Here is an 11,374-nt window from a genome sequence, read left to right as displayed (position 1 = left end):
AGTTGGTGCTCTTAACCACTGAGCCATCTCTCCAGCCCCCAGAAAATTTCTTGTAAGACAGTTATGATTCTAGCCACGCTTTTTAAAGCCATCAATACCACTTCACTTTTAACACAAAATACATGTAAGAAACCTTTAAATCTAGCATCCCCAAGTGAATTTCAATTGTCAGACACCAACACTATCAACAAATTTTAAGAAACAACACTACCCAGGTCCTACCTTTTTAAAGTCCCCAAAATGCCCTTGGGAAGAGTTAACTGCTTTCAGATCTTAAGGTCATCTCAGGCCAAGATCAACAGGTTAAAGGGAAGCAAGTCTACTCCTGAAATCAACACTGAAGCACTAAGGAGATGTTAAGGGCTGACCTGAAGCTAAAAATTGTCCTACTGCTTCTAGCAGGAAACGTTTCAAATTTCAAACAACTAAACCACAAATCACTTTCTAGAATAAAATTTAAGGGTTTGAAAAAAACTACATTGATCTCAACTAAACAATCAAAGCACCAAAATCTCAACTAGAACTCTGTGTTGCTTGGCACTCAAAAGTGTGCTGTGTGTGGGTGGTGTGGGTGTGCGTGAGGTCCCTGTGAATCTCAGCTCTGTGAAAGAGTCCAGCCAGGACCCCAAAGTGAGAGCTAGTGTAAAAAAGAGTATGCTATGTGAGAAAACTTTTTTTTTTTTAAAGATTTATTTATTAATTATATGTAAGTACACTGTAGCTGTCTTCAGACACTCCAGAAGAGGGCATCAGTTCTTGTTACAGATGGTTATGAGCCACCATGTGGTTGCTAGGATTTGAACACCGGACCTTTGGAAGAGCAGTCGGGTGCTCTTACCCACTGAGCCATCTCACCAGCCCGAGAAAACTTTTAAGAAAGCTAAAACAAAAAACAAAAGCAAAAAACCTAGTTGATTAACTAGAATCCTGAATGATGGCTCCAGGAAAAGGGAAAAGCATTAGGAGGGATCTGAAAGGCCTGACAAAGGAGACCACAAAGCGACAGTATACAGAAACCTAGTCAGTAGCTAGCAAATTTTCCTTTGCTCTCCCTAAATGAAAGAATCTGGGTAAGACATTTTCAAGACATTTAAACCCTTTATCCACACTATCCTAATGATAGAGGTACAATCTCCCACTTCTACATAAAAACCCTGAAGCTTTCAAAACCTGAAATTCCAGAGTTGAGCTTGGAGTCCCATCCCAACCCTTTCCAACTATCACTTAAGAAGCAAGCAAGCAAGCAAGCAAGCAGAGAGAACAGGCTCCAGGACATCTAGACAAGGCGTTAACCCTGGGAACAAAGAGAAGGTAAGAAGGAGCAAGAAGAGCATGGATAGCTTTCATAACAAATTACATAGGTTAGGAATAAAGGGGCAGCAGTTTGAGAGTTTCACTAAGTAGCCCTGGTTGGCTTGTATCTCATTATGCACATCCTGGAACTCCCACAACTTAGCACCTTTAAACACTTCATTCTTACGATAGAGGGTCACTGTGCACGTTAGGCCAGATGTGGGAGTGCATGTCTGTGATCCCAGAACTCTAGAAGCAGAGGCAGCGGATACTTGTTTAAAGCCAGCTTCCATTAAGAGCATTGGTTTTGCTCTTGGAAAGGACTCAGGTTTGGTTCCCAGCACCCACAAGGTAGTTAACATTCTATTACCCCAGTTCCAGGAGCCAATTGATGCCTTCTGACTTCTGTGAGCACCAGGTGTATGCATATGTATATGTGTATGTATATACAAAATACCCATACACATAAAATAATAAAACCTTTAATAATAAATACTTTAAATAGTGTAAATAAAAAGTTACACTGGGCCTCTGAGGTTGGGATACTGTATGTTGAGTGAAATTACATGGTATTTATACTTTGTGTCCTATAATACAATTACCCAGGATTAAAGATATTCGTTACATTTGTTTGTTTGTTTTGAAACAGGGTTTCACTGTGAGCTCTGGCTGTTTTGGAACTGGCTCTGTAGTCCAGGCTGGCCTAGAACTCGGTGGTACACCTGCCTCTGCCTCCTAAATTCTGGGATTAAAGTTGTGCAACACCACTGCCCAAAACAAATATTTTTAAAAATACAATTTAATTAATATTTGACTCGTGGAGTTTAGAGTTGAGCTAGCTCATCAAGTAAAGGCACTTGCTACCAAACTAGTGACCCGAGTTCAATCCCCAAAGGCACAGATATATATAACAGAGAGAATCAACTTTTTAAAATTACCCTTTGACTTCCTCATACACACAAATAAAATGGAATTAAAAGATGAAAAGTTAAAATATAAAGAATATCAGAATGATTCCAATTTCCCTTTCTGACTAGTAAGATAAAAATATCAGTGTAGCCTCAAACTCAGATCTGTGTGCTTCTGCTTCCTGAGTGATGGGATTAAAGGTGTATCCCACCATATGGTCAATTTTGTTAAAACTTAATATACTACAAAAAACTTAAAAAAAAAATACTACCCTGAAAGCATCTGGTCTAAAAGAATACAATACTGTTTTATCTTATTTATTCTGTAATACATCTTTATTTCCCCAAACTAAAATCTGCTTAATACCAAGATAATAAAGCAAAGCAAGTTAGTTCCTACAGCTAAGAGTGGGAACTTGGGGTAGAGAGAAGGCTCAGTGGTTGAGAGGGCCCTTCCAGATGGACTGCTCTTAGAGAGGTCCTAGAGTTCAATTCCCAGCAACCACATGGTGGCTCACCGCCATCTGTGATAGGATTTGATAGGATCTGATGCCTTCTTCTGGACAGCTACAGGGTACTTACATAAATAAACTGATTTTTAAAAAAAAATGCAAATACTTTTGCAACATGCCAGACTTAAAGGAGAGTAAGTTATTATAGTCTAGATACCAAAGACCAACTTTACAAAGAATTAGATCTAACCATTCCACATGAGGTTATAAAGAATCAAATAAACCAAAGCGCCAAAATTAAGAGAACAATTTGATTGCATATTCCAAATGAAAAATAAAACTAGGGCTGGTGAGATGGCTCAGCAGGTAAGAGCACTGACTGCTGATCAAATCCCAGCAACCACATGGTGGCTCACAACCATCCATAATGAGATCCGACACCCTCTTCTGGTGTGTCTGAAGACAGCTACAGTGTACTTATTTATAGTAATAAATAAACTTTAAAAATAAAATAAAACTAATTTACATAGTGCACAAAAATCATAAATACAGCAAGACAAAAGTTAATCTAGTTTTTAAACAATATATTATCAGCTGGTTTAAATTACATTTCCCCTCACCCACTACCTTCATTCTGTGAACTGTTCTCCATTATAATCTCGGGTATATTACTCCATCATAACTGTGATGTCATGTTACATCACATTCACAGGAATGGTAAATGAAGAGTCAGGCTGGGATCCTAACAGCTAGCAGAGTCTGAAGATCAATCAGTCGGGGAGTTCATTCCTTGATGGCTGTCAGAGCTATTTCCCCTCATGTCTGCTCTCCTGCATACTACTCAGCCCCACCTACTACGGTCAGATCCTACGAATGAAGGACCAGAACCATTACTAATACTTAATAAGCAATATGTGGCCTTCACACTCACAAACGTAACACGTGGCAACAGGGAATGAAAGAACTCGAGTCACACTGAACCTCCAGAAATGCTGATTCATCTATTAGAGTACCTCTGGGTGTAGAGTTCAGAATGCCGAAGCCCTGAAGGCTAATTACAACTTACCACAGGCTATCTCTAACCCCCTAATAAGACATTCCTTTCCTATCTGCGTTTGATCCAACAGCCTCGTGACTAACAGGAACCATTTCAAAGGTATAAGTTTGACAGACCACTGGCTTCCACCAACCAGAAGGCTCAGAGTGCTGTCAGATACCAGTCAAGACAACAGCTGAGGTCTCCCGCTTGGCTGCAATGAGCCTTGCTACCTGGTGTTTCTAACAACTTAGTTTAAAATGCCTCCAATTCCGACTTTCTTTGCTGTTACTATAAAAACTTCGTGATACTGTTGCCGTATTAGGACATGGAATTATTTGCAGTAACTGGAATCTATGTTTCCAGACCACACTGACTAGCACTTGGCTCCAGAATAAAAGCTAATCTACCACGAGGCATGTTCCTGTCAACAACATGTTTAAATTGTTTTGTTTTGCTTTTTTTATGAGCCCCAGTGTATTGCACTTAGGAAGGTTGACTGTCCACTGCATGTGATAAAATTAAATGAGCAGACAATAATGCCAGACATTTACCTGAGTTTTAATATTCATGAATCCAAACCTTCACATCTGTAGAATGTAAGATCTTATCTGATGAGCGTACTTTCCTCGCCCCACCCTCCATCTCACAGAAGAGTCAAGCAGTTGCCAATGTATATTCATGATGAGTGACTTCCTTAATCAAGAATCATAGAAACCCTAAGTCCAGACTTCTCTACCCTCCATAGTCTCTGGTAATTTTCTCACCTAACCTATTCCAGGCAAAAAGCATTACCGGTGCCTCAAGCCCTACACTGGCTAGCTTGGATTTCTCTAAGGTCTTCCTATTCTCTTTCAATTTCCATCCATACCCATGGCTCAGTTCACAAAGCTTTTTTTTTCTTTTTTCTTTTTTTTTAGAAGTGTTCTGATACTATTTTTTTTAAGATTTTATTTATTTATTATATGTAAGTACACTGTAGCTGTCTTCAGACACTCCAGAAGAGGGCGTCAGATCTAGTTAAGGATAGTTGTGAGCCACCATGTGGTTGCTGGGATTTGAACTCTGCACCTTTGGACGAGCAGTTGGGTGCTCTTATCCACTAAGCCGGGTGCTCTTATCTCACAAAGCTTTTACTCTCTAAAAACACATCACCAGACTGTCCCAACACCTAAAAGAAGATCTAAAATTAGTAATTGATAGGCAATGTGTGACTTTTATCTGAAAAACACTTAAAATCTAAAATATAAACCAGGTGTTTGACATAATATCAACCTTTAGTCTTGGCACCTAGGGAGGAAGAGGCAATTGGATCTCTGAGTTTAAGGCCAGCCTGGTCTACAAAATGAGTTCTAGGACAGCCAGAAGCTACGCAGAGAAAAGGCTGAGATATGGAGGGAAGGGGAGGGGTTAATAGTATTTGAGCTGGGTATGGTGCACACCTTTTTAATCACTTGAGAGGCAGAAGCAGGCAGATCTCTATTTGAGACAATTCACCTCACACGGGGGGAGGGGTGTATTTGAACTATTTCTTGAATAGACTGCATGACCTAGCAACATTGAAATCACTCTGCACAAACCACCCATTTGCCACTTGTTGTACCTAAGTAGCTGGTGACCAGATCCTGCCACTCACCCACTAACTACCTTAACCTCTAAAACCGCAAACAGCAGCATTCCAAGGGTAAGCAAAACAAACACTCCCTCCCGCAGAGCTTAATTTAAATATCAAGATCAAAGACACCATCAGGAAACAATTGGCTCCTGCTGGAGGGCACTTAGAAGAGCCCTAACTTTGGGAGCTTAGGGAAATACCACTCAAAAATAGAGCCTGGCTAAGCCCGAGGAAGGCCAGTAATCAGAACGTGGGAGGGGTGAGACAAAACAAGAGAATCACCAGTTCTAGGCCCTGCTTGGTTGGGGATGGGGGGGGNGGGGGTGGGGGGGATTATATTAATAGAGGTAGAAGGCAGGGAAATCATAGGACCAAAAGGAAAAATGAGAACAAAAACTGAAAGGAAAAAAATTAAGGAAATGCAATCAATTTGATACGGATGAAGCAACACCCAATCTTAAAACCCAGACGTCAGAAAAAAGAGTTCAATTTAAAGGCGAAAGCCACAGCTTCGATAGTCAGAAAACGCACGACAGTTTTAAAACAAGGCTAAGGGAGTGTTTGCTAAGCAGACAAAGTATGATTCCAGGAGCACAGGATGCGCTCAGGGGTGAACTAAGGAAGGAGAAGCAGTGGTACCCCAAATCGAGAGAAGCACGAAACAGCACGGAGAGTTAATGCTCAAATAATTACAAGACCAAAGGGGCTTACATCTTGGGCGATAACCAAGCACAACCGGAATGTGAAGCTTGGGAGTTTGGGCTGGCCACAAGTTTGCCATGAGAATTAGTCCCAGTGGTCCCTTGGTGGACGCCAAGGAATTAATGCCTCTCAAAACTCAGCTGCGCCCAGGGTGGATTGCACTTCGTCCCTCCGCTTCAGTCAGGATTGATTGTGCAGGCTCCACGACAGGCTCTGGGCTCCGGGCTGCTGACACGCAGGTTCCCAGGGAGTGGTTACAGGCCTGGTCTGTACGTGCTGGTGGGTAGAAGTTAAGTTTAAACTACCGGGCAAAACGCATTCGGAATTCTCTGTAGAAACGACGAGCTCTTAAAGAATAATCAGTGTAGCCGGGCGGTGATGGTGCACGCCTTTAATCCCAGCACTCTGGAGGCGAGGCAGGCGGGATCTCTGAGTTCGAGGCCAGTCTGGTCTACAGAGCGAGTTCCACGACTGCCAGAACTACACAGAGACCCTGTCTCGATAAACAAAATATAATCAGTGCGTTCCCATTCCATATTTTCAGAAAGGAAAAAATAAATAAATACACAGATGGAGCTGAACATCTGTCTGTGCCAGTACTCAAGAATGGGTCACTGTGTGACTCCAACTGTCCCCACGTTGGCTTTGTCTCCCCAGCCACACTGACATTCTCGATAGCAAGTGGGTTATTTTTGCACTCTTTTTTTTTTTTTGGTCCGTCTCTCAAAGTGCCTATTACAGAGTCGGTTAGGTCCAAAAAATAAAATAATATAAAATTTAAAAAAAAACAGACTTCCTGACTGACCTGGCGTCACTGAAGTTGCCTAGCTGAGAATTCCCTTTTGCATACTAGAACTCCTTCCGAGAAGCGGAACCTGGGTCTCCCTCTCCTCCGCACTTGGCTTTCCTCCTGCATCCATTGAGCGGAGTCCACCAGGAGTCCATTCTCCATCGCCGCAGGAAACGCCCGCCCGCCCGCCGGCCGCATGCGCCCCCCGCGCCTCTGCGGAGAGCCACTCGCTCACCTACGTCCCACTGCCGCGCCGCCGCCGCTGTCGCCGTCGCTGTCGCTGCCGCTATCCCCGCCGCCGGTGAAACCCGCGAAGCCAGACGTCCGCTCGCCCCAAAGGCACTTCCGGCGCGCGCGGTGACGTCGCCCGACGCGCCAGCCTCCGGCCCGGAGCCGCCGGGGTTTGGGGGAGACGGAAGAAGCGCTGCACCGCGCTGCGCTCGCGGACGCCTGCGCTGCCGCGCGCCGCGGAGGGCAGCCGGAGCTGAAGCCGCCGCGGGCTCGCATCCTCCCCGCTTCGCCACTGCGCCGAAGGTAAGCTCCCACGGCGCCGGGCCCAGGAGACTCCCGCGGCCCCGGCCTGGCCCCTGGGCCCTGCTCCGACCCCCGGAACGTCCGGCCCGGGATAGCATTTCTCAGAGTGAGAAACTGGAAAGGCGACGAGCAGGTTTTTGGCGACCTAAGGCTTTTTGAATAATCCTCCTCCTGGGCCAGCGGGGCGCCCTCCGGGGTACCGCGTCCATTGTCATTCATAGGGGTGCTTGACGCCTGCTGCCCACAAGATCGTTTGCGCCTGTAATTTGCAGAGTTGTAACAGTGGCATTGATTACTATACATTGACAAATACACAGGTTAATGTCCCATTCAGAGTAGATAATCCATGTAATAACGTGTGTCATTTCGTGATTTGGTTGTGCACGAAATTAAAAATCTAGAGAACTTTATCAAAATGTGAAACTATCCCAAGCTTAACAAAACCCAGTCTGTCGTGGTGGCCAACCTATATCAGTAATCAAAATATTACAGACGTAGATACAGGAGTTTTTTTAAAAACAAGAACAAAAGAAGCGGGAAGACAGGTGTTCCTTTCGGAGGTGGGCGAATCCTTGGAAAACATCTTTTCGCTTTTACACTAAGAAGGCTTTAAAAATAGCCTTGTGGCTTCTCTATCTCTCTAAAACCCCTCTTCAATCGCATCGCAGCTCTAAAAGGCTTAACACCCGCTGCTAGAAAGGGAATATGGTAATTCACACCCTACCCACACTGGTACTCTAATCTCTTTAAATGAATGGAGCCTGTAGAATTCTACCCTAATTAAGTCAGTGATAGTCCTTGTTTCTACTTGGAGTAAGATTCCTGATGTCTCCTTTTTTTCCGTTTTAGAAATGAGCGGTGGCTTGGCGCCAAGTAAGAGCACAGTTTATGTATCCAACTTGCCTTTCTCCCTAACAAACAATGATTTATACCGGGTAAGTTTTACTATATAAGCACATCTTTATAAGCACATTCTTTCTTTAGAGACAATCTGAAGCTTAAGCAAATACTGCTCCCTGGGAAAATTCTTAGTTGATATCTCCTGCAAATTTTAGTGGGAAAAATTGCAATTTTTTTTTAATTTCCCGAAGAAAATTTGCACTGCTTTGTTGTTTGTTTGTTGTTTGTGTGGTTTTTTTTTTTCGAGGCAGGGTTTGTCTGGGTAGGCCTGACTGGTCTAGAACTCACTCTGTAGACCAGGCTGTCCTAGAACTCAGAGGTCTGCCTTCCTCTGCCTCCTGTGCTTGAGTGGCAGAGCACTTGCCTAGAGTCGTTACCACACACCTGTAACCCCAGCACAGGGGAGGCTGAGGCAGGAAGAGCTCCAGTTCAAGGACAGCTTGGACAATTTAGACCCCATCTCACGAAAGGGAAAAGGGATGCAGGATTAGGCTTGGAGGTGAGATTTTAGACTGAGTGGTAAGAAATAACCTTATTGCCGGGTGTGGTGGCGCACGCCTTTAATCCCAGCACTTGGGAGGCAGAGGCAGGCGGATTTCTGAGTTCGAGGCCAGCCTGGTCTACAGAGTGAGTTCCAGGACAGCCAGGACTACCCAGAGAAACCCTGTCTTGATAAACCAAAAAAAAAAAAAAAACCTTATTTAAAAAGGTAACTGGGGGCTGGAGGTGAAGTATAGTTGGTAGGATGCTTGTCTTGCATGCACAAAGCCCCGTGTTGAATCCCTAGTACCACATGAACTAAGGGATCAATGGAGAACCCGTTAGAAAGCTATAATCGCAGAGGAAATTGCTGGATCTCGGAATCCAATGTTGCTTAATGTCTGGCCCAGAATTTCAATATTAGACTGCATGTGATGGGATCTTCTAAAAGCCTTTTGGGGGGATGTTATTTCTGTGTATTAAATAATTAGAATTATAAGCATCTAGATATGTGTCTATCTATAGAATATAGATCTGGGCAATATATGGGCAACTATATGTAGAAGTAAAAGGAAGACTAGGCCAGAGTACTGAGTAAGGATGGGAGAGTACTGCACCAATAGAAGTAGAAGGATCTTTGCTTTGTTTTTGATCTTTGGCATCAGGTCTTGTTTTGTTTCCTGGGCTCATGTCAAACCTTCTTGCTTTGCTCTTCTGAACTCCAGGATTGCAGCCATAGACCATCACTCCTGGCTGGAGATGGGTTTTTCATTATAGGAAAGTATTATCTGCAATGAGAGTTCTGTCTGTCCTCAGATGGTGGATTGTGTTTCTCACTGGTGTGGTTTTATTTGACAGCACTGATATTAAGAGGACAGGATTAGCTGGAGCTGTGGTGGCCCCACAGATCCATCAGGAATCCTGCTGCTGCCTAGTGTATAGGCCATGGATCTAGACATGCTGAGTGCCCCCACCACCACCACCACCCCAGTCCACTCCCTGGGGGGAGTTAGGAACTGAGGCTTATCACTTGTAACTCCTGTAACTGTATTATTCTAGTCACTTAGAAAATGTTTCTTTGGCTTGTTGAATCAGTGTCTTGCAGTGTTGCCCTAGGTCGTGGTCCTCCTCCTCAGTGCCCTCGGTGTAGGGATATTTGTTATAAAGTCGGTTGTATAGGCTGCTAATGGCTAGAGTTTTTCATAAAGTATAACAAAGAATCTGGTCAGTAAATACAATCTGAATATTTAATTTGGTGACATTTTAAATTATAAATTATTCTGTGATCTTTTATTTCAGATATTTTCCAAGTATGGCAAAGTTGTAAAGTAAGTATTCACATTACAGAATACTTGGTTGAATAAAGCTACTACTGTTAACATTTTTACATATAGTCAGCTATCCTCCCATGTACATAAACATTTGACAGTTTTCATATCATAAATGACTGTACTTTAAAGATTTAATAGTTTAATAGTATTGCTTTTATAGTGCTGAGAAACAATCTCAGAGCCTGAGACATGCTAACCATACTCTTACTCTCTAAGCTACCTACCAAGCCTCTGAAGGTTTTCAGAGCTGGTTCTTGTGTGGTGTGGAGCTTAGAGGGAGATGTCGAGGAGGACAGTCTTACTGGAGGGACATTATCTTGGTCCTCATAGTGCTGCCAAGCCATGTCAGAGAATATCTGTAGCCCGACCTCTGAACTGGCTATCGACATGCCACCCATTTGCAACCTGATATGTTGGCCCTTGAACTGTTCTTAACCTCTGTTGACATGTGTATAATGGGCTATCCCCCAAACTACGGAGAGACTGACAGTGAACCCAGTCATAACTCCTGACTAAGAAGGACTGTGATTTCAAGCCCATTTGTGGTTTTAAAGTAGTAATTACAGCACCGTGTTATAAATCCTTGCAGCGTATCTTCAGGACTACTCAAATCTGTTAGACTGCGCTACAGTCTTCATTAGCTCCAGATAACTCCCTATGCTGTGTACCAGTTTCATGTTATTCTCAGCCAATTGAGATGAGCGCAAATTGGCATGGCTAGACTAAAATCTGTAACTGCACCAGGGAAGAAACCTGGAACAAGACCATTTGGGAGCCAAATGGATTATGATAGGTATACATAAGGACTAGATGCAAAGGAAGGATGTGTCAGGATGGTCTACAGTTCTTGGGATAGTGTCTACTCAGAGGAGTGTATGCAAAAGTGAGCCCCTCACACCCTGCATCTGAACACACTGCCGCTCTGTCTTTTTTGCATGCCAGGAGAATGGAGGATATCATAGGTTTGTTTTCTTTAAGTTCTTTTATTTTTTGTTTTTTTAAGATTTATTTATTTTATGTATGTGAGTACACTGTCACTGTCTTCAAACACACACTAGAACTGCATTGGATCCCATTACAGATGGTTGTGAACTACCAAGTGGTTGCTGGGAATTGAACTCAGGACCTTTGGAAGAGCGGTCAATGCCCTTAACTGCCGAGCCATCTCTCCAGCTCTTCTTTAAGTTTTTGCGATGATTGTTTTCCCCTGGAGAAGAGATCTCTAAGGACAGACCCCATGTAACTGGTTTACAGAGTCTACATCACCAGACTAAGGACAGACCCCATGTAACTGGTTTACAGAGTCTGCATCACCAGACTAAGGACAGACCCC

At 43.5% G+C, this 11,374-nt stretch overlaps 2 protein-coding genes across 10 annotated transcripts in view; one reads left to right on the top strand and one right to left on the bottom strand.

Moving 5' to 3' along the window:
• Pphln1 (periphilin 1) overlaps positions 1 to 7,137 on the bottom strand; it is a 78,891-nt gene extending 71,754 nt beyond the window's left edge. For 2 of the 8 annotated variants that reach the window (XM_029548017.1, XM_029548018.1), the window contains exon 1: positions 6,016 to 6,381. In XM_029548017.1, coding sequence (XP_029403877.1) covers positions 6,016 to 6,085 — 70 coding nt within the window. In that variant the 5' untranslated portion in view covers positions 6,086 to 6,381. Of the gene's footprint in view, positions 1 to 6,015; positions 6,383 to 7,031 lie in introns of those variants that run through there. The other 6 variants (XM_021216473.2, XM_021216472.2, XM_021216471.2 and 3 more) reach the window with 6 other exon arrangements.
• Positions 7,138 to 7,158: 21 nt separating this feature from the next.
• Positions 7,159 to 11,374, top strand: part of Zcrb1 (zinc finger CCHC-type and RNA binding motif containing 1) — a 14,463-nt gene continuing 10,247 nt past the window's right edge. Inside the window, exons 1-3 of one of the 2 annotated variants that reach the window (XM_021216467.2) lie at positions 7,159 to 7,330; positions 8,180 to 8,265; positions 10,010 to 10,038. In XM_021216467.2, coding sequence (XP_021072126.1) covers positions 8,182 to 8,265; positions 10,010 to 10,038 — 113 coding nt within the window. In that variant the 5' untranslated portion in view covers positions 7,159 to 7,330; positions 8,180 to 8,181. The remainder of the gene's footprint in view (positions 7,331 to 8,179; positions 8,266 to 10,009; positions 10,039 to 11,374) is intronic. The other variant, XM_029548015.1, reaches the window with a different exon arrangement.

Source organism: Mus pahari, chromosome 17 (genome assembly GCF_900095145.1).
Source record: "Mus pahari chromosome 17, PAHARI_EIJ_v1.1, whole genome shotgun sequence".
Taxonomy (NCBI): domain Eukaryota; kingdom Metazoa; phylum Chordata; class Mammalia; order Rodentia; family Muridae; genus Mus; species Mus pahari.
This window is presented reverse-complemented; position numbering and strand designations above follow the sequence as displayed.